Source organism: Bombus impatiens, unplaced genomic scaffold, assembly GCF_000188095.3.
Source record: "Bombus impatiens unplaced genomic scaffold, BIMP_2.2 scf_0089, whole genome shotgun sequence".
Classification (NCBI taxonomy): domain Eukaryota; kingdom Metazoa; phylum Arthropoda; class Insecta; order Hymenoptera; family Apidae; genus Bombus; species Bombus impatiens.
Genome location: NT_176508.1, coordinates 296,014 through 321,450, shown reverse-complemented (window position 1 = coordinate 321,450; position 25,437 = coordinate 296,014). Strand labels below are relative to the sequence as shown.

Sequence of the window (25,437 nt, the reverse complement as noted above, 5' to 3'; positions counted from 1 at the left end):
CCGCGAGCTACGCTGTCGTGCAATGTCACTGACGAACATTGTCCGGCTGACGTTCTCCTTGAAATTCTTTCACACTGGGTAACTAAACCTCTCGCCTTCTAATATCGAGCCAAAAATCGTGGTATAGGATTACAATCGCTATTTCAATTTCTATTAATTCTAATATCAAAGAATTCTATTTGAATTCGCTTTGAATTTGTCATTAAAGAACGTTGTTATTTCTATACTCGGAGGTAGGATCACGATAGTTATTATTTTATTGAATGGATAAATCAAAAATGGATAAATATAAAATATAAATAAAGAAGCATCTTAAGCCTATCGATTGTAACTAGGGCTACCTTCCAGTTATTATTTCTTATAACTAACGCATCTGCATATGGATGGCGAGCACGAACTCGCGTTGTCATTTTCAACAAAGAATAAAGCAAATTGTTAAAAGAAATGTAAAATTGCGATGTCTGGTTGTATCTTGGCTGAAGATAACGACGAATAAAATCGCGAAGCAAAGGATTATCGACTCTTTCGTTGTTTGATCATACTGGCGAAGGAAAAATAACGTTTTGTAGCGATATCGGTGTAGCTGGATCAACCACTCGATAAATATTTCGAGATTACGTATCATCGAGACGAAAGCGTATCGTTTTCTAACTGTCGGCAGTGCAAGACGTAACTCCTGTTCTATATATCAAGTCTTTGCGGTTTTTACGTTCGTGCGCTTTATTGCCGGAGAGGCGTAGACGGTTTATCAATGGCTAACACAGGACCAATTAATCCCAACCTAAATCGGAGTAACAGGACGTAGTATGTATGTACTGCGGATGTCGTTTTTGCGGTATCGGATATCAGTATGACGCGACCCTCTATTCCAAGAGCGCATAACTTTCTCCCTGTGGTTTATGGATACCGTACCAATGCTTACCAGCTATATATGTGTCTGTCGTCGTGTGTATGCCGGCATGGCATGCACGTTTCGCGCAGCTTTACGAGATGTCGTGCGTGGGATCGAAATAATTACGTCACCATTATAAACGGTGATCACGAAGCTGACGCGGTGCCTCGTCACAGGACGAAGAAAACGTTCGTTTCAACGGGAAAAGTCGAAGAGCTCGCCTTTCTTCGGAAAGGCAAAACAATATTCCAGCAATTTTAACTAAACGAGAGAGAGCGAAAGAATGTTCTAACGCCAAAAGTATCGGCTTCTAATCGTGTACTTCAATTTTTTCCAGACAAAATATTCATCGTATTACACGGTTCTTATAAATGGATAATTATAACGCAGACCAACTATATCTAATTTAATCATAAAGTTGCGGACCTTGCGATAAAGGTTTTATAAAACCGATTGATATTCGTTCGATAACGCGAATCAAGTTATAGGTCAGTTTCTGTAATACTTGACAAGGGTCGTCTTTGTCACGAGTTCCTCGATCTTTTCGAAATAATCGTTCTCGACGAATGACGGTGTTCGAGATTCTAAATAAGGTTGGAGCAGACGAGAGGTACAACATCGTTGCGATCGTGCAATGGTGACACTGCGATTCAGCAATTTCGAGCTTGTTGCAGAGGGGCGGTTCGATGTTGTGATTTCGCAGCGCTGACACTGCGCGACTCAGCGATCGTGTTCCTAATACGACGATGTACAGAGAAAGTGAAATGCTGCTATCGGAAGTGTAAAGTTGCCGATCCGTACAATGTCAATATTCAAAAAATTGCATCGGCATTGCATCGTTCGTTAACAGAAAACTTTTCCAATAACGAGATCGTATGTTCGCGTGCGTTATAAATATAAACCGGGAAAATTGCGCACTCTGAACGTTGCGTGATAACGACTCGTATATTGGAAATATAAAACTACCAAATCGCAACAATGTTCGTGTGCACCAGGTTTTAAAAATACGAAACTACGAAATCGTGTGAAGTCACTGCCGCAAAATCGCTACTATGTCACTCGACTCTATCCTATTCTGAAACGATTCGAAATTATAAAACTGTAGGAAGACGAATGTCGCGTTTCAAATTTCAGTGGACAGTTCGCCTTATACGCCAAAGTTTCTTGATTTAACCGCGAGTTGTACAGTCAGCTCCGATTCAATGATGAATAACCAGAAGCGGCAAGAACCATCGAGAATGTCTGTTTAACTTGGTGACTAGCTCCTTAGAATTCTGAAATCATTTCTTATTTACCCGATCCTCTACCTGAACGGGCCAGGATGTTACGAGATACGACGATGAAGAGCACTTAAGGACGGCTGGCAAATATTTGCCCGCTTTTAATGGCAAACCTTATTCATCGGTCAACCAAGTTTTCGAGAAGAGGCCAACCGAATATCATCATCGTTTCGTATAGTGAAATTTCGAACGGTCTTGCGAGCAAAAACGGTCCTGAATCCTCGACGCGTTCAAAAATTATTTACAGAATGCTTCTCGCTCTCGGGAGGCTTCGGCTCAAAGAGAAACTTAAGAGACCTAACTACTATCAGGCTGCTGGTATATAAAAGACCATCGGAGCTTTCAAGCGGATGAATTAAAGGAGCTCGTTGAACGAATTATTTAAATGGAAGCGCGAGCGACTCGTGCAAGATTTATCTCGTGTACACGATACAATAGGATAGAGTAGTTCTTTCATTTACAGATCGTGTCTTTCTTTCTCCAGTCCATTACGCGACTCGATAAGTTTATCGAACCTGATATCTGGCAAATATTTATAGAATACTTTGAGATGTACAGGGGTAAGCAAATTGTTAAACTTGATATCACTTTTCCTCGTATTTGTCAATTTTCTGTAAAAATTCGACGGAATTATTTAATTATTCCCGTTCTGGATCTACGTTAATTGCATTAGGTACAATAGAAATGCCTTTTTTCCATCGATTGTTTTATCTATTAATTGTTATCGTTTACAATTCGAGACATATTTCCTTTTTCTGTCTCAACGTGATTTTTTCACCGTACATTTATACAATATTACACGAGTAGATTATCTTTGAATCTCATAGATCATTTTCTTTCGTATCGATCGAAATAATCTCGGTAATCAATTTCATTGAATTACGTAAAATCAGTATCTCTGAAAAGTCTGTTATCCATAAGAATTTTGATCAAGTTATTATTAGGTACCTACAGTGATTGCAAAAAGTATTTGCGCGTCATCGTATGTATTTATTACAACATTTACACACTAAATCAATTCGGTCCAAGTGCGTTAAATTTCGTATCATTTATAGTACTTTCATATGTCTACAATTTGATACCGATGAAAGAACGCTTCATTGATAAACAAGAATATATGCAGATACTTTTTCCAATCATTGTATAATATCCTGTACACCTTTATAAGATTCTCATTAAAAAGTTCGTATACGTAACTCGAATGACAAATAGAATAAGCGTCGATTGACGGTGAACGAACTAACGCGGCACTCGTCATATTCGTTCCATAATTCAAGGACAGCATTACGTAAGTCGCGAGAATATTAGGGAAGTTCGATCCATGAATGCTGGTCGTTTTTGTCGTTGTGAATGAGCCAAAGAGTGCAGGATGAATTCTCAAGATGTAAATGTAAAAGACGGCACAATGGATCCGGCGCGTAAGCGCAACTGGTTGCATAAGCGGAAGCGCATTCGGCTGTTGCCGGATAATATATGCACTGGAGTACACCGGAGGTGATTTATAGCGGCGAGCTGAGTATCTCGGGGGAACAAAAGATGCTGCGGACCTTTTCGTTTCAAGGGTGGATGAAAAACTGAACAAGCCCCGCCGAGATTAAGATTTAAAGAAAGAAGAAAACAAACCAGCCTCCGCATCGAACCTGGCGCCTTCTTTCCTTTCGCGCAGCGAACAGAGAATGGAAAGTGGTTGACGCGTTACGCGCCACGTGTACTGTTTCAGATACGCTCTGAATTTTGCATTAAAATCCTATTAAAATATTACTTGTGAATAAGAAATATGATACAAAAGAAAGCGAAGATAAAAGCTGGGCTGCTTAAAACGGTGTTTCAACTTTGTGTTGTTGAAAGGATCTAACATCGAAAGTGGCTAAAAAAAAGTCAGCGAGGACGTGTTTGCGTCAGGCTGGCTCACTAAACTTCGCTAAAAATTGCAGACTATTATTTTTGTTGGTTCGTACTGTACTTGCTACTTTATCAGCTATCTGTCCTTGAAAAGATACGCCGCGGCGGTATTTATCATTGCAGTTGTACTGTTTATGAAGTATAATTGTTTGAAACGTACTATCAGTCTCGATAGACCTAGCCGAGTATAAGCATACCAATACTTTTTATCGCGAAAACTAACATGAAGATATATATCCCAGACAATCGCTATCTTCTGATGCAAAACTGCGCTCCACCTAGTCGTCGATGGCAATTTTCCAATTTTATGACTACTTTGTGTCGTTAACGAAACTAATATACATAGAATCGTTGTTTGGAAAATATTACAGTATGAGTAAGACATATCGAAAAACGTAAATATATAAAACGCAGATAGATAAAAAATGACACAGCTCGATCCTACGCACCAACACATTGTCTTTATCGTAACTTTACTCATCGTATGGCACGAATAATGCAGCAATGGCATTTCAAAAGTATTGTCCGATGCGTGTCTCACGTCTGTGTAAAACCTTGTTCAAATTAGTCGAGTTACTTAAATTCAAGCTGCCTTATCGTTCGATCAAACTTATTAAGCTAGGCTTTATTAATTCAACGTTTCTTTGATTGATCAATGCCCCCGAGGTATTTCAAACTATAATTATCTAATATGCGATAGTATAGTTAACGTATGAATATTATCATATACATATCTAAAGTAAAAAAATATTAATCAAAGATGAGAACGAAATACTTTAAGGTGTACGGACGATGCACGGGAAATAACAACGAACGGATCGAGAAAACCGTCTCGATTCAACTAGAGACCCTAGAGACCCACGAGAAGATTCTTAGCGACGACGGTGGCGTAAAGGTCAATGTCGACGCGCGATCGTAAATCGATAGAGACGCTGGCATTTCTTCGAGGACTGCTCGCTTGTACGATCTATAGAGAAACTTGTGCACGCGTTCATGCCATTTATGTAACCCGACTGACTAGTCAATTAATGTGGCCCGTACCCAGAACGAGTCGAACGGTTTGGCGCCGTAAAGAGCTAAATGGATCAATAAGATTCGCAAGTTATTCACAGTCGTTCGATAACAGACGATCGCGTTCCTCGTAGGAGCAAGTTCGATTCATTGTCCTGTGTATTGGTTTGCACGGATCGGGAAAAGGTCGATGAAACTCTTTGCGTTCACGGGCACGATCGGTATCAGGACATCTCTTTATCCTTCCTCCGAGGGAGCCCGGACTTCTCTCCAATAAGGCTTGCCTCTCCATATACGAAACTCGACAAACTGGTCGATTGAGTCTTTGTGGAGAAGCGTTCGTGTAACAGGCCAGCTACCTGAATTAAAAAAAGAATCTGTCACGCGGCTTTCGATAAGAATCCGTCGAGATTTATGGAAACGGTAAAAGCTCGCCTTCGTCGTTCTTCTTTATGTCGGAAACACACGATTTGTTTAACGTCGGCATCCTGATCTTTGGTATTTTATTCGATCTAGAATATCATTGGTGACTGTTTTGACGGTATGTCATTTTCTTCGCTTTGTACATGTTTTTAGCAATCATTGCTGTCAAATGTGACGTATTTGATCATATTTTTTTCTAGTTTCTTAATCGATTAATCATTTCCGTCGAAACGTCGGATGCATCATGGAAATATAATGAACAATCAATCATTTTATACGTAATTCTCGAAGAATGAAATAACGTGTTTATACCGTACGTAGTATCGAATTAAGTGGAAATAATGATCTCAAATGACTATAAAGAGAATCCATCTTCATAAAACTGTGCATTGTATCGTACACGTCAAACAATTTTGAATTTTTACGGATTCGTTAAAACGTCGAGAATTAGAATCGATGAAAAGGGAAAGCTCGAGAGAACCTAGATAAGATAATCACATTCAGAAGTATAGTGTCCTCTTTTTGCTCGATTATTTTGCCTTTCTTCGAGTATATAATCTTTTCATTGTTTAATGATTCCGATTTAATTGCACCCAAGACGCATCAAAATATGAACTTTCGACGAGATCGTGAATAAACTGGAATAGTCACGTAGAGAACAGGCAACCGATCAATTAATATAGTCCACGATACGCCCAAGTGTCATGGAGCAACATACGTCGATTCCGCAGTGTCAAGGAACCGCAGCTGCTTATCTACACCAGTCACGGCTCGTCGGCTTCATTGAGGATTCACGGAAATCCACCGTGTTCTCCGTGGCGTGTGTTGTCTTGCTCATGATTTACCGAAGACACTCGTAAGTAGGTCAACCGTGACTAACTGTAGGTTTATTGAGTCGTGGTCGCCGCTTTTTTCCACGATTTACATCTCGTTTCTGTCACGATAAGTGAAAAGCCCGCGTCACACGGTATTACAAGCGTATGTTGCTCTGCCATACCGAGTACCATTGGGTCATGACATTTCCTTCTTTCTTGGAAATGCCATACGCACTGCAATATTCGTCTTTGGATTTACTAAAGGTGCTATCACTGATAACGTTATTGATACATATCGATACTGTTACAATCTTATTCATTCGGTATTGACAAGCTGAATTTACTCTTAACTCTTTCGTTCAGATATCCTTAAAAATCTAAGGATGAAAAACATTTTCGTAAAGAGAATTTAACTCGGAAAAAATATACGCATAAACAGTTAATTTTTATACAATTCTTACAAATGTAAGATTAGATTTGAATAGGAAGACTGTGAGCTTACTTACACATCGTGTACTTCTCTCTCTTCTCCATTATGTTTGTGGAATTTTGTGTATTTCCTGTGTATTTGTTTGTACATTTGTGTACTTTCGTAGTATACAAATAACTTCAAACCTGACTGATAAATTCATTCAGTTGTTTTCCTCAAAATCTTTAGAGAGTTGTATTTTTCTGTTTATTCGTTGCGTCGATACAGTGATAATGTTATCGACGTATTAATAAGTATCAAAAAATTATCGATAACTTATCGACAATTAATAGCTCTTCGAACGACACTGGCGCACCACTGAGTAACCTATTTCTTAGCTTAAATCGCTTATCTCGAGATTACTCTGTGAATTAAAACGAAGTGCTTTAGACGAAAAACATTTCTGATAACGTTATATCTTTAATTAGCAACGGAACGAGCCGCGATTAACTCTGCGAAGAAGCAACGTAAATCATGAATGAAGGATGGATAAAAAAGTTGTACGAAGAAACGGTAGACTGCGATACGCCTGCTGCCCTAATTGAGAGTAATTACGCGTTCGTTATACTTAAACGGGAATAGCTAAGCAGAGAAACGATGATTTCACGATGGCCATAATACAGCGTGTGGCACGTGGTCAAGATTCAGTGAGGTAGCGCAAATGAGTCTACCGACGACTTGTCAATATTGCGTAGGGGAAAGCACACTGACAACTATTATCGGTTACCGCCACTAATTTCTAGAGTAAAGGAATCTGCCCGCCCGTGTTTGTCTATAACGCAATTGTCAGATCGCTGTACCATAATGGTGGCATGATATCTCCATATTTACATGTCACAAATATATGCTTCCAATCCTATTAATTTAAATGCGATTTTCATATTTCCAAAAGGACTATTGGAAGATAATTCTATTAAATTGTCAAATATTCTCTAAAATTGCACGCAACAACGATACAAAAACTTAACGAACGTTAAAAATGATTTTATATTGAAAAGTGCCAGCAAAAAATTTGGAAATGTCCGAATCGAGTAATCTTGATAGGTAGCAACGATAAATTTGATAAAAAACTGCGCTACGTTTTTCGTCAAAATCACAAGAATATCGTAATATTGAAAATATTAACTAGTGTATGACTAGAGTAGGAAACTGGTACCGATAAAGATACACCGTCGTAAATGCATAAAATTTCTATACAAAATTACCGGCTAATCTCGTTTTGTCTACTCTTTTAAACGTAGCATCGAGTAGAGAGAAAAATTCTGGCAGCAAGATTTACAACATTGTTGGCAAACAAGATTGCACAAATTCGCCTAATGCGAGCTATTGGAAATTAGTTTGCAGAGTAGATATAATTCTATCTCACCTACGTGGTAGGTAGAAAGCAAGTAAAGATACGGTTCACGGTAACCCGACATTCATACTACTTAAGGCTTTATCAATGGTAATGAACGAGATATAATGCCATTACACGGAACGTTAGTCGTGTCAGGGGTGTACACACCAGCCATCTATCCACCACACTATCCGATACTTCATCTTCGCAACATACATTTACAGAATTATGTACGGAAGAACGGCCATATCTGAAGATCGACTAATCGTATTTACGATTACGATATTCTAAAACTTTCTCTGTCCATCAAACACGTTCGACGAAGTTCCTACAAACTTTCCATAACGCGATCACCTTCCAGCTTACGATCGTGACTCACCGTTTAACGACTGTTTAACCGTGTCCACAGAGGAAGGATCCTCTGGTGGCCGAGAGTCGTCTCGCACAATGCGTCGTCGGATGATCCACGACACGAAGATCGAGAATGGGGAACGTACAATGGCCCATGTGGCTTCGTCCCCGTGTAATTGTCGGTATAAATCAAACGAACGGCGATTTTTATAGGTTCAGCCGATGCTTCGATGCTTCGCTACAAGAGATATTCTCTTTTTCTTAGTCTTTTTTTAAGATGCACGCGTGGGTTTCTCTCGAGGCGAAGACGATTCCCAGAAATATCGTTTCCAAACAAGGGAAAGTATTAGATCCTGCAACGGGGGAACGTGCGTAGGGTTAAATGTCTACGTGACCGGATTACACGATCGATTCCGTGGTTCAAGTTCGTCGTTCCGCGAGGGCGAATATCAGCGTTGAAAACCCTTGATTGGTTTCCCTCTCGTGTTTATACGTATCGCGTTACCAAATCTCGCATCCATGACTTTTCCAAGTAAAAGGGTGAAGGGGGATGCTTCTCGAGTCGTGTTCCACGATGTTTATTTAATTCCATTGGTACGATACGAAGAATCGTCGAAGAGTCGACGCGCTTGGTGATGTCGGCGGTGTCAGAGGTGAGGACTTCAAGCGTGAACGAAGAACGAAGTGTTTGTTAATTTCGTTACGTGCATCGTGCGATTTTAGCGCTAGCCTGGCATCGTTCTAAAGGTTAAAACAAATTATTTTGTCGCTTACGGCGTTCGCTATCGCACTCTGCATAGAATCTACACCCTTCTTTAGCGAACAACTAATTCTTTGTTTGTTTTCTCTTTCTGTTTTATTTTTTTAACTCCATGATTTAACTATCAACGCAACTATCTATTTAGACGGTTTGTATACAATTGTTATCTTACTACGATTGGTTATCTTTTATGTTTAACGTTAAAGTAGTAAACTATTAAAATAAAATTAATGAAATCAATAGCTATTAAATAATACTAAATACAATTAAAAGCTTCGACAGAAGAATCTCTGTGATTTCAAGCTCGTAAAAATTTGTGCAAATCTCGTGTATTACTTTCTCGTTTTTGCAAGAAAAACAATTTCACGCAAGAAATATTGAAAGATATCGAGTAAACGCGTTATATTTTAATTCCATTCCATCTGCGTACGTTAAAACGCTAGCACTCGATCTCGCGAATATTTTTCAGCTATATGTCTCTATAAATGTAAATTCTGCTCCAAGTTCGCTCATTACGCTGTAAGAGCAAAGGTAGTCATCGTTTACACAATGAACGATAAACTGTTGACATTCGCCTACTAACGCAAGATGAGTACGCGGTCAACAAATAATAATTACCACATCCTGCTTGCCGCCATACCGAAGGTCTTGAGAACCCTGACCGTTTTAAGCTATTATGAAACTTTTTACGTTTGATATTGTCGATTAACAGAGCTTCGCGCAGAATCTCCTTTTTTCGATCCGTGTCACATCTTTTTCTCATAGTTTCTACGATATGTGACTTTCTTACTCCGAAATAAAACGTATACATCGAATGTGAAGATGGACGAAACTGAAATTTTTGAATATTTTGGTCACCGTTGTTACATATTTGTATCTGCTCAACACTTAGACGCGTTATATCATATCGAAAAACAATAAATGTACATTAGATTGCGAAAATAGTAAATGTAAAATTACGCGAATGATTCTTGACTTATAGCGAAGTATAAACGTGAAATTACGCGAGAGCTACTGACTTGTAACGACGTATAAACATACAAATACGTGAATGGTGATGAAATCAATTTTTCGTAAATCCCTTACGGATACATATTATAATCGTAAAATACGGAAAGAGTTAGGATGTGCGACTAATTAGAATTTATTAGCCCGTGTAATAACGAACAAAACTGCAAGGTTATCACTCGGAATGATCATCATTCGTTTCAATGCAAGCTTGCCTGGCTATGATGGAGCGCGTGGTTTCTAAAAACATTCTCCTAGCTACTTTTGTAAAGAAGCTCTCTTTAAATTATTTAAAAGGGAAATATCTACTGTAGGCTGTATCTTCTAATTATTTTCTATTTCTATGATAGTTCACCGTGACTAGATCGCGGATGTTTAGGCAAATTTATATCTGTACGAACACAACAAAAGAAGGGGAAATTAAAGAAACATTCGTTGCATCTACTAAATATTATACAAGGAGCACTTTCGATATTTTTAAAACATCAAAAATCTGATCTATCGTTCTAACGAATGGAACATCTGAAAAACGATGTCTCGCAAGAATTTAAATATTTGATTGTTCCGACGTATTTGTTAGTTAACATATCCACTGCGATAATAACATAAGCGTATAAACGAACATAAGAAAGTATCCATCGAATCTCTATACAACCCAATTTACGCCTACACTGCCTCCTCTCTCTCTCTCTCTCTCTCTCTGTCTGTCTCTCTATTAGATATCCCTCTCCGTGGAAATTATCTTTAGACGCTCGGTATAAATTATTTCCTATGCTATGCTATCCCCCAAAACTGCTTCCCTTCCTGTATCGTATAGAGGCGTGAGGCGAAATCGGAGCAGAGGAGGCTAAGCAACGCTGCGGAGGTTTCTGGAGAGAGCGAGAGACGCTTTCGTTCCTCCGTCAACGGAGCTGCGTCTAAATCAGGCGGCTTTGGGACTTGGTAAAAAATCCGGGCGTAGTCACGGTATCTTCTTCGTGGTTTCATTTTGCTCCGCTCCGTTCACGCTCTCCTCTCTCTCTCTCTCTTTCTCTCTGGTCACAGCAGTTTAGCTCGGTTCTTAGATCCCGAGCCAGGGGAAAGAGGGAGCAGCATCTGCGATCCTATGTTATCTTCCCGTTTGGCAGCTCGCCATCCGCACGATGTCTCGTCCTCCCTTTTGCCATTTCGCCGCACGCGGGACGTTATATTCCTTGCAGCCGCACACGGTTATTTTCGCGTGGTGAGAACCAGCTGCAATCTACGGATTATTTCGAATCGCGTTCTCCGTTTCTCCACGCAGCGATGGCTCTTCTTCGTCGGCCAGGTTGCGCAATACATAGTTGGTTCCCCTAGAGTGGAAAAGATGACATCGTCGAGGGGCAAGTCAGCAGCGAGTCTTCTTCTCTGTTTCATTCGAAAAACTGTGACGCAATTCATTAGTCCGGAGAAAAGAGAAGGAGCGACGTTGCATTAGCTGAAATACGACGCTGTGAGAATTAGACCATTAGTCGTTAGTTCGAGCGAATTAGAACGTCGCCCTTTAGAACTTTCCAAGCTATTGTTAGACGGAATTGTATTAATTACCAAGGTGTCTTTATTTCCGGTTATGAAATTATCGCTAACAGGCTACTGGGAAAATTGTTGTACGAGGACAATAAGTTGTATTTTATCGGATCTGACTAATTGGATCGAGTCATAAGTAGATATGCAATTAAATGCGCAAAAAAGTATAGAGAATGAATATAATATGCAAGAATTTACAAAGTATCTAAAACAAAGTACCGTGATTACGATAATGTTTGGAACAAAATGAATCTATATTTGAATTTCGTTTCTTTTGTTACATTCACGCAAATCTGAATTTACACGAACAATTTTACTAGGCACGATTAATGTCACGTTTCAAGCAAATCCTAGAAGATGTTTCCAAGTATCGTCTTTTATTAATTCTAATATACATACATTGTCGTGCAATGAATACAACGCGTTTTCATCAAAATCTCTTTTACATCAACAACTAAAAGACTTTCATTCGAAAAAACGTTAATAGATACCTCGTATATATTCTTGGAAAGCTTATATCAAGGAGAGCACGCAGAAAGGATCGAAATAACCTAGCCTAACCTGTTCAAGTTACGTATCACTCGAAAATACCTCAATGCCATTGTTATCAACGCGCTAAATCAATTTTTCAAGTATAATACTTTACACAAGCAAATTGCAAGTAGCATTTGAAAGATTAAAAAAGAGAGAGAGACAAACAACTTATGACTCGATCTAACGTGTTATCGAAGCTAACGTGATACGGACGATTAATCATGAATCCATCCCCTTCGAGGGAACTTCGGAAAGCGTTGTTCTCGCCGCGTGCCAACGTTAATCGACGGCGACTGCAAACTTGTCGAACCGCTTTCGAATCGTTACGCCGTAATGTTTCGTTCAGATCCTCCATAGTTAACTCGTAGGAGAAGAGATTCGCATTCGCCATATACGGCGATGCACGAAGAAGAAGAAGAAGAAGACGACGAAGAAGGAGTAGGATGAAACTCTTCGCCTCGAAAACATCGTCCTCGGTATTTACGAAACGAACGATATCGTCGATTCTTTAGGAGACCAAAGACTTTTTCGGAGGTTCGTGCTATACGCCAGCGTTGTGTGCTAACACGGGTCAATTCGGCCAAATGGCACTCCCAGTTTTATTATCCATGTTCCAACACCAGTGTACAATGCACGTCGTGTTGCACATTCCATGACACACGTACATCGTTGGTGTATACATACGTGGACACGCAACGACCCCTACCTCCTTTCGTGGTATTTTACGCGCACCCACGAATGTGAGGGCCGATGTTTACAGGCGCACACGTGTTCAACGTGGCATACGTGAAACGAGAGGTTCCCTCTTGGAATAAGAGTGCGTGCCTCTTAGCAATAATAACCATTAAGGCGTGAGGGAATGCGAGAGGTGACGTCAGCCCATTCAACATTCGTGATCCATCGAACACTGTCAACTTCAGCCTTCGCACGATAAATTCTGAATGTTAATATCTCGCCGATATTTTCGATCGTTTTCCAACACGACGTTCTCTATGGTAATCTCTTGAGAATTTCTGCACACCCGGACTTCCTCTTGGTTCTTCGTTAACCATGATATAAGACGGTAGTTGCGCAATAAGTCAGAAAATTAACGGCCATGCTTGAGATTTCCTCGTTCGATCGTCATTACGTTTGCGGTCGGTTTTAACATAAAATATATAGCATGTAAGTTGAACGTTGCTGCGAGTCAGGTAGGTAGAAAGTATTCAAGGAAAACACGACTGGATGATTCAGACATCGTGATGCATTATGATAATTGAAGAGGGCGATCGTGTTTGCCTTACGAAGACGCCAACCATCGATAACTGGGGAAAGCTATGGTGGCTTTTCTACCCTATGAGGCGACGACACTTCCGCGAGGAAAGGAAGGCTCGCCGAGGCAAACAGACGCAAGTTTCATGGAGGAGGAAAACGATCGATAAGGGAAAAACTCGAGATGGTTGTTACACCGTCTCGTCTTCGTATTTCTTAACGAGATTTTCCCTTGGGTTAAGAATTTTTTATTTTCGCAATTGTTAATATTCAAGTTTATACGAATTAAGTATTTATTTATCTTTAATGGATCTAGTTTCTTCGAGACTCGATCGTACGTTCTATCTTTTGATAGTTCCAGAAGCTAAGAAAGATTATTTTACCGCTCATAGCATTTTTTATCGTATTTCACGTAGAATTTATATCGTTCTTACCAAAAAGGTAGCTTTTCACATTCTTTGGCAATTTGCGATCCAAGCAGAATTTGCCATTTAATTCCAACTAATTTATAGCCAATAAGTTACTTGGAAAAGTTGTTTAAAATTCTTCCTTCGTAACCGATAATATATCGACGTATTTCCGTAAAATTAATATACGATACGAAAGACACGTTTCATAATTAAAACTTGAAAGAAAACCACAAAGACTTAACATTTCAAATCCGCGTTTAGTTCTACGACAGAGAGGAAAGATACGATTAAAGGGCAGCTCGTCGAAACGGATGTATCATAGATCCGATGACCTTTCTTTCGTATCGATGAGAAACGGCCGATTGAGATTTATCGATGCAACTGGCATTCCTTGCACCTTGTAACTGCCGATGTACAAAGCGGAGAACAGTTGTAATTGCATTACGGTTTCTCGTTCATCATCGTTTTCTTCTCTCGAAACGTTTTCATCGGAATTGGCTACTGGTGTCTTCTTGTATCTACTGTTACTATTATCCACTGTGTGTGTCGCGTGTGTGAGTTACTTGAAGGGATATGAGCAGAAAAAGAAGGATACAGAGTGTAATTGCAAAAACGGCTCCGTTGCGTTTGTGCGGATGGGAACAGCGTAATCGAGAATACTTTTGCTTGCACGAAAAAAGCTGTAGGTCTGTGTATAGGAGGAACATGACGTCGATCTAAATTGGTAGTATGACCACAGAGAAATATTCGAAATGTCAATGCGTGGTCGGTCTTTATCCTCTGGTAATATTTCGTTTCTACGAAACCATGTTTTGTTGGCATAGAAATTAAAATTCGATGAATAATCGCGGAAAATCCGGCTGGATGTTTATGATGTAAGAAACCTGTATGCGGTTTAATCGTACACTTATAGGTCGGAGTCAGGTTGGTCTTCGTAACCGATAATATATCGACGTATTTCCGTAAAATTAATATACGATACGAAAGACACGTTTCATAATTAAAACTTGAAAGAAAACCACAAAGACTTAACATTTCAAATCCGCGTTTAGTTCTACGACAGAGAGGAAAGATACGATTAAAGGGCAGCTCGTCGAAACGGATGTATCATAGATCCGATGACCTTTCTTTCGTATCGATGAGAAACGGCCGATTGAGATTTATCGATGCAACTGGCATTCCTTGCACCTTGTAACTGCCGATGTACAAAGCGGAGAACAGTTGTAATTGCATTACGGTTTCTCGTTCATCATCGTTTTCTTCTCTCGAAACGTTTTCATCGGAATTGGCTACTGGTGTCTTCTTGTATCTACTGTTACTATTATCCACTGTGTGTGTCGCGTGTGTGAGTTACTTGAAGGGATATGAGCAGAAAAAGAAGGATACAGAGTGTAATTGCAAAAACGGCTCCGTTGCGTTTGTGCGGATGGGAACAGCGTAATCGAGAATACTTTTGCTTGCACGAAAAAAGCTGTAGGTCTGTGTATAGGAGGAACATGACGTCGATCTAAATTGGTAGTATGACCACAGAGAAATATTCGAAATGTCAATGCGTGGTCGGTCTTTATCCTCTGGTAATATTTCGTTTCTACGAAACCATGTTTTGTTGGCATAGAAATTAAAATTCGATGAATAATCGCGGAAAATCCGGCTGGATGTTTATGATGTAAGAAACCTGTATGCGGTTTAATCGTACACTTATAGGTCGGAGTCAGGTTGGTACTTTGGGGCGTTCTATGAACCTTTATTTACTTTACCGTCGCGGATGTGGTTAGTGTTTATCAGTGCGAATGTGGGCACTACAAGAGGCTATGAGTAACGGCAATAGGATGCCCGAGATGATGGTGACAACGAATCCAGGTTCGATAACGAATCCACGGTCCACGGGATGACCAGTATCAGCGTGACTTACTCGGCAATTCGCTCAACGACTAATTAACTAAAAACTCCCTGAATCCAGATGAACCTATCCTTATATACTCCTGTCCCCGCTTCTCGGGTCAATCCTTGTTTTTAAGGAGAGTCATAAAATCATTCCGTACCACTGTCAGGTACGCGGCCCTCCCGTGACCGTGGCTACGTCTGGTGACCCGTTATGTCACCTTAAACCTGAACCCATCGTCGTAACGCCAGGTTGGAACATTAAAAGCTGTTTTCCTTATTTTTATGGCTTAAACATTAAAATCTTGACTATGGTGATGGGAGGTTTTTCCCAGCATTCCCAACGGAAAGTCCCGCTGTCCTTCCCTCTCCGACATATATATTCGCAAACATTTATATATTCACGGACATTTTGCATTTCTGTCCATACGTGATGAGAGATACGAAACGAATGAGATATAAAATCTTAGTTGCTACTGTTGCAGTATAATTGATGCAAGCTACATTCAACAGGAAATGTATCTCGAACGTAACATCATCGTTAATCTGACATCTATGCGTCATTTACGAGAGTTGGGATTTCGATCCTGATTATTTCCATAACATTAGTCAGTATTACTCACACAGTCGTCACTTTCAACAATTCTGCGGAATAGTATTCGATAATTTAATTTTACAAGGTTCTCAACTATTTGTTACTTCTTCTTCAGATCCAGATTGATCGTTCTAAATGTTGCAAATATTACCTTCTCTTGAAACTATATCTCATCGGTTTTAAAATCACAACGGAGTAAGAGACGTTGTGCTTCCAGATTCGATGGTAATGGAAAAGTGACCGATCGTTTTATACGCTCGAAACGCATCATCGTCGTTCTTTAAGAGAATGTTCAGACGATCGATATTATTCGACGTATTCAGGGTTCCCCATATTGTACCGACGATATATATTGGACATGTAAAGGTTCTCTCACGTACGATAATACCGAGGATCCTGAGTACTGACGATGATATCGATCGTCTGTACGCTTCTTCGCGCTAAGAACAATTATAAAATGGGGCATAAAAGGCGGGATGTTACGTTTACAAGTTGAATAAATTTCCTTGCAGTATGTGTCAGGCCGTGAACGTAATTGCAACCTGCAACAACACCCTGACATTTTGCACGCCGCATCGACCACTCGATGCGGTTCTAGCCGATCTCACCCGGTCGATTTACAGTCTGTATCCTTTTGATTTGTGGCGGTCGGCCGCGGAACACGGCGAAGACACGTAAGAAACCGTGATCGCGTAAGGGCAAACGCATAAACAGGATGACGTGTACTGTTAGGATGAATCGCGAACATGAGGCAGGTCCTTTTTTTGGACATGTCGCTGGGATGACATCATCGTTTGTTACGCGTGCGCCTAATGCAAAACGATTTTGCGGTTTTCAAGCACGTCCGTTATTCTTTCGTGTTTGTACCGAGTCACCGTTCGAATTCCAATAGAAAAGAGAGAACAAAGGAAGGCGGACGACGAAGAGGAAGAAACAAGAGGGAATTGGATTTCTTTGGATTTCTTTTCGATTTCGCAAGATCTCCGCGATGAACAAATGCATCGAGCTGTGCTTGCGTCTTACGTTGCGTTTGTTCGAATGCCTGGTTTATGATGCATTGCGTATTGCAGTCTCTTTCACCTTGGACGCCGGATGTCCAGATCGTCGCCGAGATGTCCTTACCTTTGTCCCTGTCATTCTGCTGAAATTCGAGGGAGAAGATTTAGAATTCAATATAATCGCCAAGGACAGTCGTAAATTTTGCGAGAAAAGATTTAAAGTCGTCGCTTTATCGGATTTCTTGTAGTGACGTTTAATCGCAACACGTCGCGATAGAACAAATTTCCCTTTGTTCTTGCCAAATTCTCGACAGATACGACTGACGAAATACTCGATTTCAAGAAACTACGAAGATACGCAAAAATCTAACGAATATTCTGGCGATTTTATTATTTTTACGTATTACGTACACCTAGTACGTTGTTGCATATTCAATATTTCCATAAATATATAAAAACCGTAGACTATTTATAAAATTAATCGATAAAAGAATTTATCGAACTTTATGATATAAAACAATTATAAAAATTGAACGGTGTTACTATCGATGAAACCTGAATTTCGATTTTCAAGGATGTCTGTTAAGCGAAACATATGTGTTCGCTTCGATTGGTCATCGAAGGTCGACAAAAAGGGAAGAGTACGTTAAGCACCCCATGGTGAGAATAAATTGAGCAATGGGACACCGTGGCGACTTTTCTAGGCCGTTGCCAAGGGATGTCGACGCTGAGTCGCTAGCAAGGGGTTACAGGCTAAGTGGAAACAGAACTGGCTACCGTAGTGGTCAGCCATTAACCTAGATTTATAGGTCGTTCTTGATATAATCGCAGTTATTATTCCAAATAATTCAATCCTTTCGTGCAATAATACTCGTATAAACGTTTTGCACCTCTTTCAACGTTCTTGCGGCAAATTACACGTAACATTCGCAAGAATTGCAAATTCCTATTTCAATCTCGAACATCTTTCATTAATATCGCGCCTTAATGTCTTTAATCGTGCAAAAGCAATCATGTTTCATCGGAATACAAAGACATTGAAGGTTCTTTTGAAACTCGCAATGTAATCAAAGCTTATCAAAGAGGCGTTCACGGTGTCCTAAATCCGAAAGCTTTTCAGATCTAGACTAACTAGCTATTCTCGAATCAAGCATAAATTCACGAAGGCTGAAGTAAAGGATACCGCGAGATCTCGGGCGTATCGACAATGCGAAGCTCACGCGAGCGTAGTGGACCTTAAGTGGGGACCGGAAGTGGGTCAGCCGTCGACGCTTTTACCTGCTTCTCGAGTGTCCGATAACGAAATCAAAAGCTCCAAAGGACATGGATCAATTATTCAAAATTCATCAAAATTGTTTTCATTTTTATTTTATCCAGTAACCCATCTCGGATGCAACGTCACTTCATCTTTCCATCGACAATGATGTGCTGTTTCTGGTCCAAGGAAACTGGTCTAAAATTATTCGACGTTTAGCATATTTTACTTTTATTTCATCTCAAATTTTCGCTATTATCTTCGTCTGTCCATGGACAGAGGTGTGGTGGTTTTAGTTGACATCGAAGGCGATCGTAGCGTGGATACGTAAACGATGAACATAAAACGAACGTGGCTGAAAATAGGGCAAAGTGAGCATAGACACGCAGCCAACGAGGGTGTGGACCTCTTATTTCATTCGTTCCACTGTTCACCCTGAAATTTTTTATCCTGTTAAACCGTGGCCTCCCGATAGCCGCCGTCACACGCAAGTCACACGCAAACAAGCGGAAAAGAGCATTGTTGGGAAAGACAGACAAGTATAGGGCCGTGTATTATTAGAAAACAGTGTGCTTACATACGCTGGCCTGAAATTAAGCGCATGTCGTGCACTAGAAATCTAATTGCAACTGGCGTGTCCTTCTTTTCGATCGTTGTTCGAGGCCTCTCCTGGATATAAATCTTAGGTGTTTCCTTTGAGAAAGAACTAGGTAACAGCTGTTAGCGATCGGTCTATAACAATAGATTCGTTCTTCTTTGCGTGGTACGCGAGGTCGGTGCCCAGATTTCGGATGATTAATCGTTCGAGCGAGGATTAAATTTTGAAGCAGTTACACACGTGTAATTAATTTTTAATACTATTACGAATATCAGTGCGCGTACTGTCGGTATTTCGAACGTTTCGTTCTTCGTTAATTACTTTTACTATATAATTTTGAAAAATTCGCATAATCGAGGCAATTAATTTTTAATGTCGATATTGTTATCTTTATTGGCGTCATTATTATAACGAGTCTAAATTAATATATGTATCAACTATGTACTAACAAGAAAGTACTAAATCGAAAGTTTTAAGTATACAAACAGATTTCACTCGGTAAATCGTAAATAACATTTACATTAAAGGTCCTAACTCTACTAGCGATCGTGAACGCGAGATCGCGATTTTTGCATTCGTGTTTGAATAAAGGATAAAAATTCTCTTCACCTTCTTAGCATATTCTTTGCCATGTTAATAAAGCGTACAAGATTCACGGGAACCGAAGAAAACGGCGCGTGTTCAAAGAATTTTAAAACGAAATTCAGAAAGAAAATGCGTGTTACGGTAACGTATTCCTTCTGATTACAGCTTGGTGCAAACCGGCTAAAAGTTCCGAGAGTGTTGATTACATCGAAGACAATCCACCGTCTGATTACAACGACGATGATACCATCGATAACGAAGATGATACTGGAGCTCTTGAGGAACCACCACAAATCATATCTAAGCCACAGAGTATACACGTGAGAAATGGAGGCACCATATATCTACATTGTCTATTAAAAAATGCAGGTTGGTACGAAATCAACATGTAGAATTTCTACATTTTTTATGTTTTTCTTAACCCCTTGCATCCGGAATACAAGCGTTCTGATACGATCATTTTAATGTATCGTGTCAGTTCGCAAAATTGCTAACCGTGAATATTTTGTCAAAAAGTACCTTCTTTTTTCATCAGAGATATTCTTCGTAATCCATTATTACATATGTATAATATAAATTTCTTTGCCACTGTATTTAGAAATCAGAAATTAAATATGAAAATGGTGAACGATCAAGTAATCTTAATCAGCTATCTTGACTTTCTCAATAAGAAATTCACGAAATGCTTCGTTTTATCAATTTTAATGATACCATGGTAAGATTCAGAGGATGATATTTCCGGTTATGACTCTTTCGAGTGATTAACTGAACAGGAAATATCACAGTTCAAAATATAAAATATTTATTTTATAACAAAACAAGTAACTGAACATTTTATCTCGCGATTTCAATTTTTGATTATCGAATTGACAAAACGTTAAAAGACAAAAACGTTAAAATGCTTCTCCAGTGCAAGGAGTTAAATCTAAATGTGTACAGAGATTTGACCAAACTGTAATATCTTAGAAAACTTCGCTGTCATGTGGAAGAAAGACGACGAATTTCTCTACTACGACTCGAATCCGATGAACGCAGACAAGGAGAGGATGGTTCGACTATGGAATAATACATTAGTGATCTACAATGCAACGCTCAATGATACTTCCAACGATTACGAGTGCAGTATTTTGAACAAGCCGCCCATTACGATTAAGCATAGAGTGTTAGTTTCTGAGCAAGCACCGGTTCCATCAACATCGCCGCCAACGCAGCAGCATAAACCACCCCTGATACAGGTCATCCCTGCGAAAAGAGTAGAAGTCAATGTCGGTCAAAACATTACCCTCGGTTGTGAAACAAGGATAGAACCGATAAGTGAGATAAAGTGGTATCACGAGGTAAGATGATATTTTTACTCGTATTCCGTGCGCGAAGGAACGTGAACTCTGGCAAAAATTTATTTATTTCATTTGCAATATTTCTCCGAAGTCAGGACGTCTTAACATTTTGATTGTAAAAAAGACTCTAAAGCATTGTATCTTGTAAAGAGAAATATTTTAAAAATATTTTCCAGAATAATTGAATTTTCCCTTTATTTAGGATACAAATTAAATATTGCTCGATACTTTTCAAAAAGTAAATTGTTAAAAAACTGGCTGAGAAATGGCTTGGCGAAGGATGTCGAGGAACTTGAACAATGTTTGAGATCAGAAAATAAAATAACGTACCTCTTAGATTATCCTTTTAGAAGAATGATATGATATATTTAGATTAATGCTTCTACCTAAAGCGTAGTCTCTCGTGAAAATAGGAAAAATTAACGCGATCATCTTCTTACTTTTTAGTTTCCCTGATTTGTATATAGTGGATTTTTATGAAGTATTCGCTATTTCAATACGTTTGTTCTACTTCCAGAAAACAGCATGTAAATTACTTTATTCGCATTTCCAATAATATTGCGTTTACACAACTTTTACGTATCGTTTCACTGCTTGGTCTTTAATGGGTTAAAGATAAACGAAAAAGTTTCATTGGAACGTTTAATTAAGGAAAAGTAATGATCGCAAGAAATCGCGATTCTTATTTATAGAACGTATTAAAGACGTTTATTCGACAAAAGTCTAGTAAATGTGGTTCATACGTTTCTCACCTTTTTCTTTTTATTTTTTATTACAGAACGAAAGAGTGCACAATAACGTAATCGTCACTGGCAACCGTATAACTATAATAAACATTAACAAACACGATGGTGGTCGTTATCAGTGTTTGATCGAGAACGGAATGGAGAATCCACCTGTAGAAGCCATTAACGTCGTTGTTAACTGTAAGAATTTGTGGTACACGTTCTCGTTGTTACAGTGACCTACTATTCTATATTTAAATGTTGCCTCAATGGAATAAATCAAACATAAAAGAACGTGTACAATTTGTTTTCGTAGACGCTCCCGAAATAGAGACAAAGGGGAAATGGGTGCATACCGGTCTCGGTGTTGAATCACAGTTGATGTGTAACGTGCATGCTCATCCGCATGCTAAAGTGACGTGGATGAAAGATGAAAAGGAAGTAATACCGAAAAAAGGAAGCATAGAGATCAAGGGGAACAAAACACGGCATATCCTCGAGATTCTGCATACCGAAAAGGAACACTTGGGAAATTATACGTGCATCGCGCAAAATAAATTAGGACGAGCAGAGAAAACTATTTCCCTTACCGGTATGAGTTTCTTCTTTTTTTCAATTAGAAGGAAAAATTTGAAAAATGAAATAAAACACGTTAGAGAGCGACTCAAATGTTTCGATGTTTGGAAATTTTTAACGTACAAAAGTTTGAAAAAGATTCTAAAATTTGAATATTCGAAAATTTGATAGTTCGAGGATTTAAGAGTCGCAAAGTATGAAAATTTCAAGACCGGAAAATTCGAAAATTTGTAAAGCTAAAATTTCGAGAATTTGGATATTTTATACTCGAAAATAATGTGCTACAATGAAACGCCCATTAATTCGCTTTACAGGTCTTCCCTCTCAAGCGATGATTTTTGGTGGTGAGATGACAAAGACCGATTCGGGATTGATTTTAAAATGGCAATTGGAGAGTTATTCGCCAATTACCGAATACAAGGTAATTAAATACGTATTACCATTCTCTACTATCTTCGTATCTATTAGTATCTCTTTTCATATGATAATATAAAAGTATTAATTGCATAATGTAGCTACAATATCGTTGCAAAGGAGACGATAATTGGACAATTCTGAAGCCGACGGTAACGAATGGTAAAGGAAATCAATTTACCGTGGAATATAAATTCGAAGGGCTTGAACCTGGATCGTATGAAGCGATCCTTATGGCCAGAAACGATTTCGGATGGTCCCCGCCATCAAAACCACACATGTTTGTAGGAGGTAAGAAGATGGAAAGATGACTTTTGTAATCGTTCGTTGTATAATGAAGTTGCTGGTTTACTAAAGTTTTTTTTCCATTGCTTTACAGTATACGCGGGTGAGCAAGCTGAGAATGGTAAATATCGCGATATATACATTGAGTAATAGTATCTCTTTGTAAATAAGTATGATTCTTACGAATATTTAATGCGTTTTCAGTTAAAGGGTCGTCATCAAGCGCATATCGATTCGCGTTAGACATTGCAACCTTATTCCTAGTCGTTTCGTCCTATGCTCTAAGTCTGTAATTTACTGAACTCCTTAAACTATAATAGGTACGTATGCAATTCACAGACAGAAATACTGTTTTACAAAAATATTCGTATCTCTCAAGAACATAAAATAATGGATCCAAGAATTTCAAAACTGACGATTTTGGAAATGTTTTCTTTAAAAATCTATAGAAATATTTATTATTCTTTTACGAAAGAAAATACATATTTTGTCTCACTGTGTAATAATCTTTCCTACAAATATTTCCAATCTGATTTTTCTACGTTAAAAGATATTCATAGAATTTAATTAAAAATTTATTTCATAAAAATTTTTCTATGTACAGGTAATTTGCTACAGCCAAAGCATACACCAGCAAATGCAATGGTGGGTTTAGTGAAACAAGAATGTCTAGGAGAACTGTAAATTGCTGGTGTAATATATTTTTTAAAATAATGTATTAATTAATGTTTTAAGCAAGCGCTAAACGATCGATGTGTTCCCTGTAGGAAAATAATATTTGCGATAGCACGTTATCTACGATTTCTATCCCTGCTTGTTGCTGGAGTAAAATTTCACGATGGTACAAAGAAAAGAATTATATCGTCATTTCTATGCAAGTACAACGAACACGGATACTTGTTTTATATCAGTATGCCGCTTTCTTTTTTTCTCATTTTTTTTTTTTACAAAAATTTGTCGAAATTCAATTGTGGGCATTCCTTGTGTATAAAAAAGTAGTTTCAGATTATTTGACATGCATTAGGTAATTCTCCTAGATGTTCTGGTACGTATTATTGAAAAAGAAAAAGAGCATTTTCGTTGTATTCTAAATCAAGAATAATTATAAGGGATACTGTACTTTAAAATATATTTATATATCTATATATATTATATATATACGTACACATAATATAGTATTCATTGTACATGTATAAGTTCAAAGATACATGATTATTATTATAATTTATTTTTGTATGCTTAAGATTACTAGATCCGTGTTCTATAATGTTCTATAATGTTGTTTAGTGCCATGTACGCAGGTTTATTTTAACTATCGATCGTGTACAGAAACTGGCACTGATAAGCCATCCTTCTATCGCGAACGAAGGACATGTAGGTACCTAATGTGTAATAGCAAAGAAATAATGTTATTAAGGACCGCCGTAGTTAGTCGACGAAAACACGCGGGTTGGAAGCACATATACACCGCACTGGCACCTTTTCGAAATCTATAATATGACAAATTTTCTATATGTGCTTTCAATTCAGATTTCAATGTATAATGTTATGAGTGGAAATGAATGCCTGATGGAGAATGCAAGAAATGATGTATCGTTTTCCAAAATAGCTTCGTAGCTTCTAGTACAGAGACACGTCGTTGCATTGATTTATAACAACCGTTACAATTAATAGATTAACAAATAAATATTGTACAAAAATACAGTCGGTTCCAACAAATGGTGCACATTATGTAAACGTTTACGCGTAGGAATTTCAGTCACGCTTAACTCGACGCTCTGTATAGGACAACTACATATTACTTTTGTATAGCGTTCGTTGCATTTATTCGTTTGATAATAAATTCGTTGCATAATGTTAAACGCATTATACGGATAGTTGTTCGACATTTTTAAAAGAAATTCATTACTACCTTTGGACCATCTAAATAAATTTATTAGTTCCGATTTTGATAACTCGATTTTATGTCCTTATCACGTTTTATTTGCGTAAGATTTTATTATCACAGATGAATTACAGAATATACTTAATATGTAACTACTTTTTTATTCCATACGATTTGGACAGTTGCCTAATTCTTTTATCAAACTTATTGTAAAGCAAGGTTGTTAAATATAATAGAAGATATTTTGACCAATAAAATCATTTAATTAAAACGAACCATTACTCTGTTACACTCTATACCCAAAAACTTCCTATGT

The 25,437-nt window shown here is 38.5% G+C and overlaps 1 protein-coding gene across 1 annotated transcript in view; it reads left to right on the top strand.

Annotated features, from left to right (window-relative positions):
• Positions 1–25,102, top strand: part of LOC100744164 (neurotrimin) — a 69,022-nt gene extending 43,920 nt beyond the window's left edge. Inside the window, exons 2-10 of the mRNA XM_012394481.3 lie at positions 20,065–20,268; positions 20,866–21,236; positions 22,015–22,162; positions 22,278–22,553; positions 22,852–22,958; positions 23,053–23,242; positions 23,331–23,357; positions 23,441–23,556; positions 23,841–25,102. Of these exons, the coding sequence (XP_012249904.1) occupies positions 20,065–20,268; positions 20,866–21,236; positions 22,015–22,162; positions 22,278–22,553; positions 22,852–22,958; positions 23,053–23,242; positions 23,331–23,357; positions 23,441–23,529 (1,412 nt within the window). The 3' untranslated portion in view covers positions 23,530–23,556; positions 23,841–25,102. The remainder of the gene's footprint in view (positions 1–20,064; positions 20,269–20,865; positions 21,237–22,014; positions 22,163–22,277; positions 22,554–22,851; positions 22,959–23,052; positions 23,243–23,330; positions 23,358–23,440; positions 23,557–23,840) is intronic.
• The last annotated feature ends 335 nt before the right edge of the window (positions 25,103–25,437 follow it).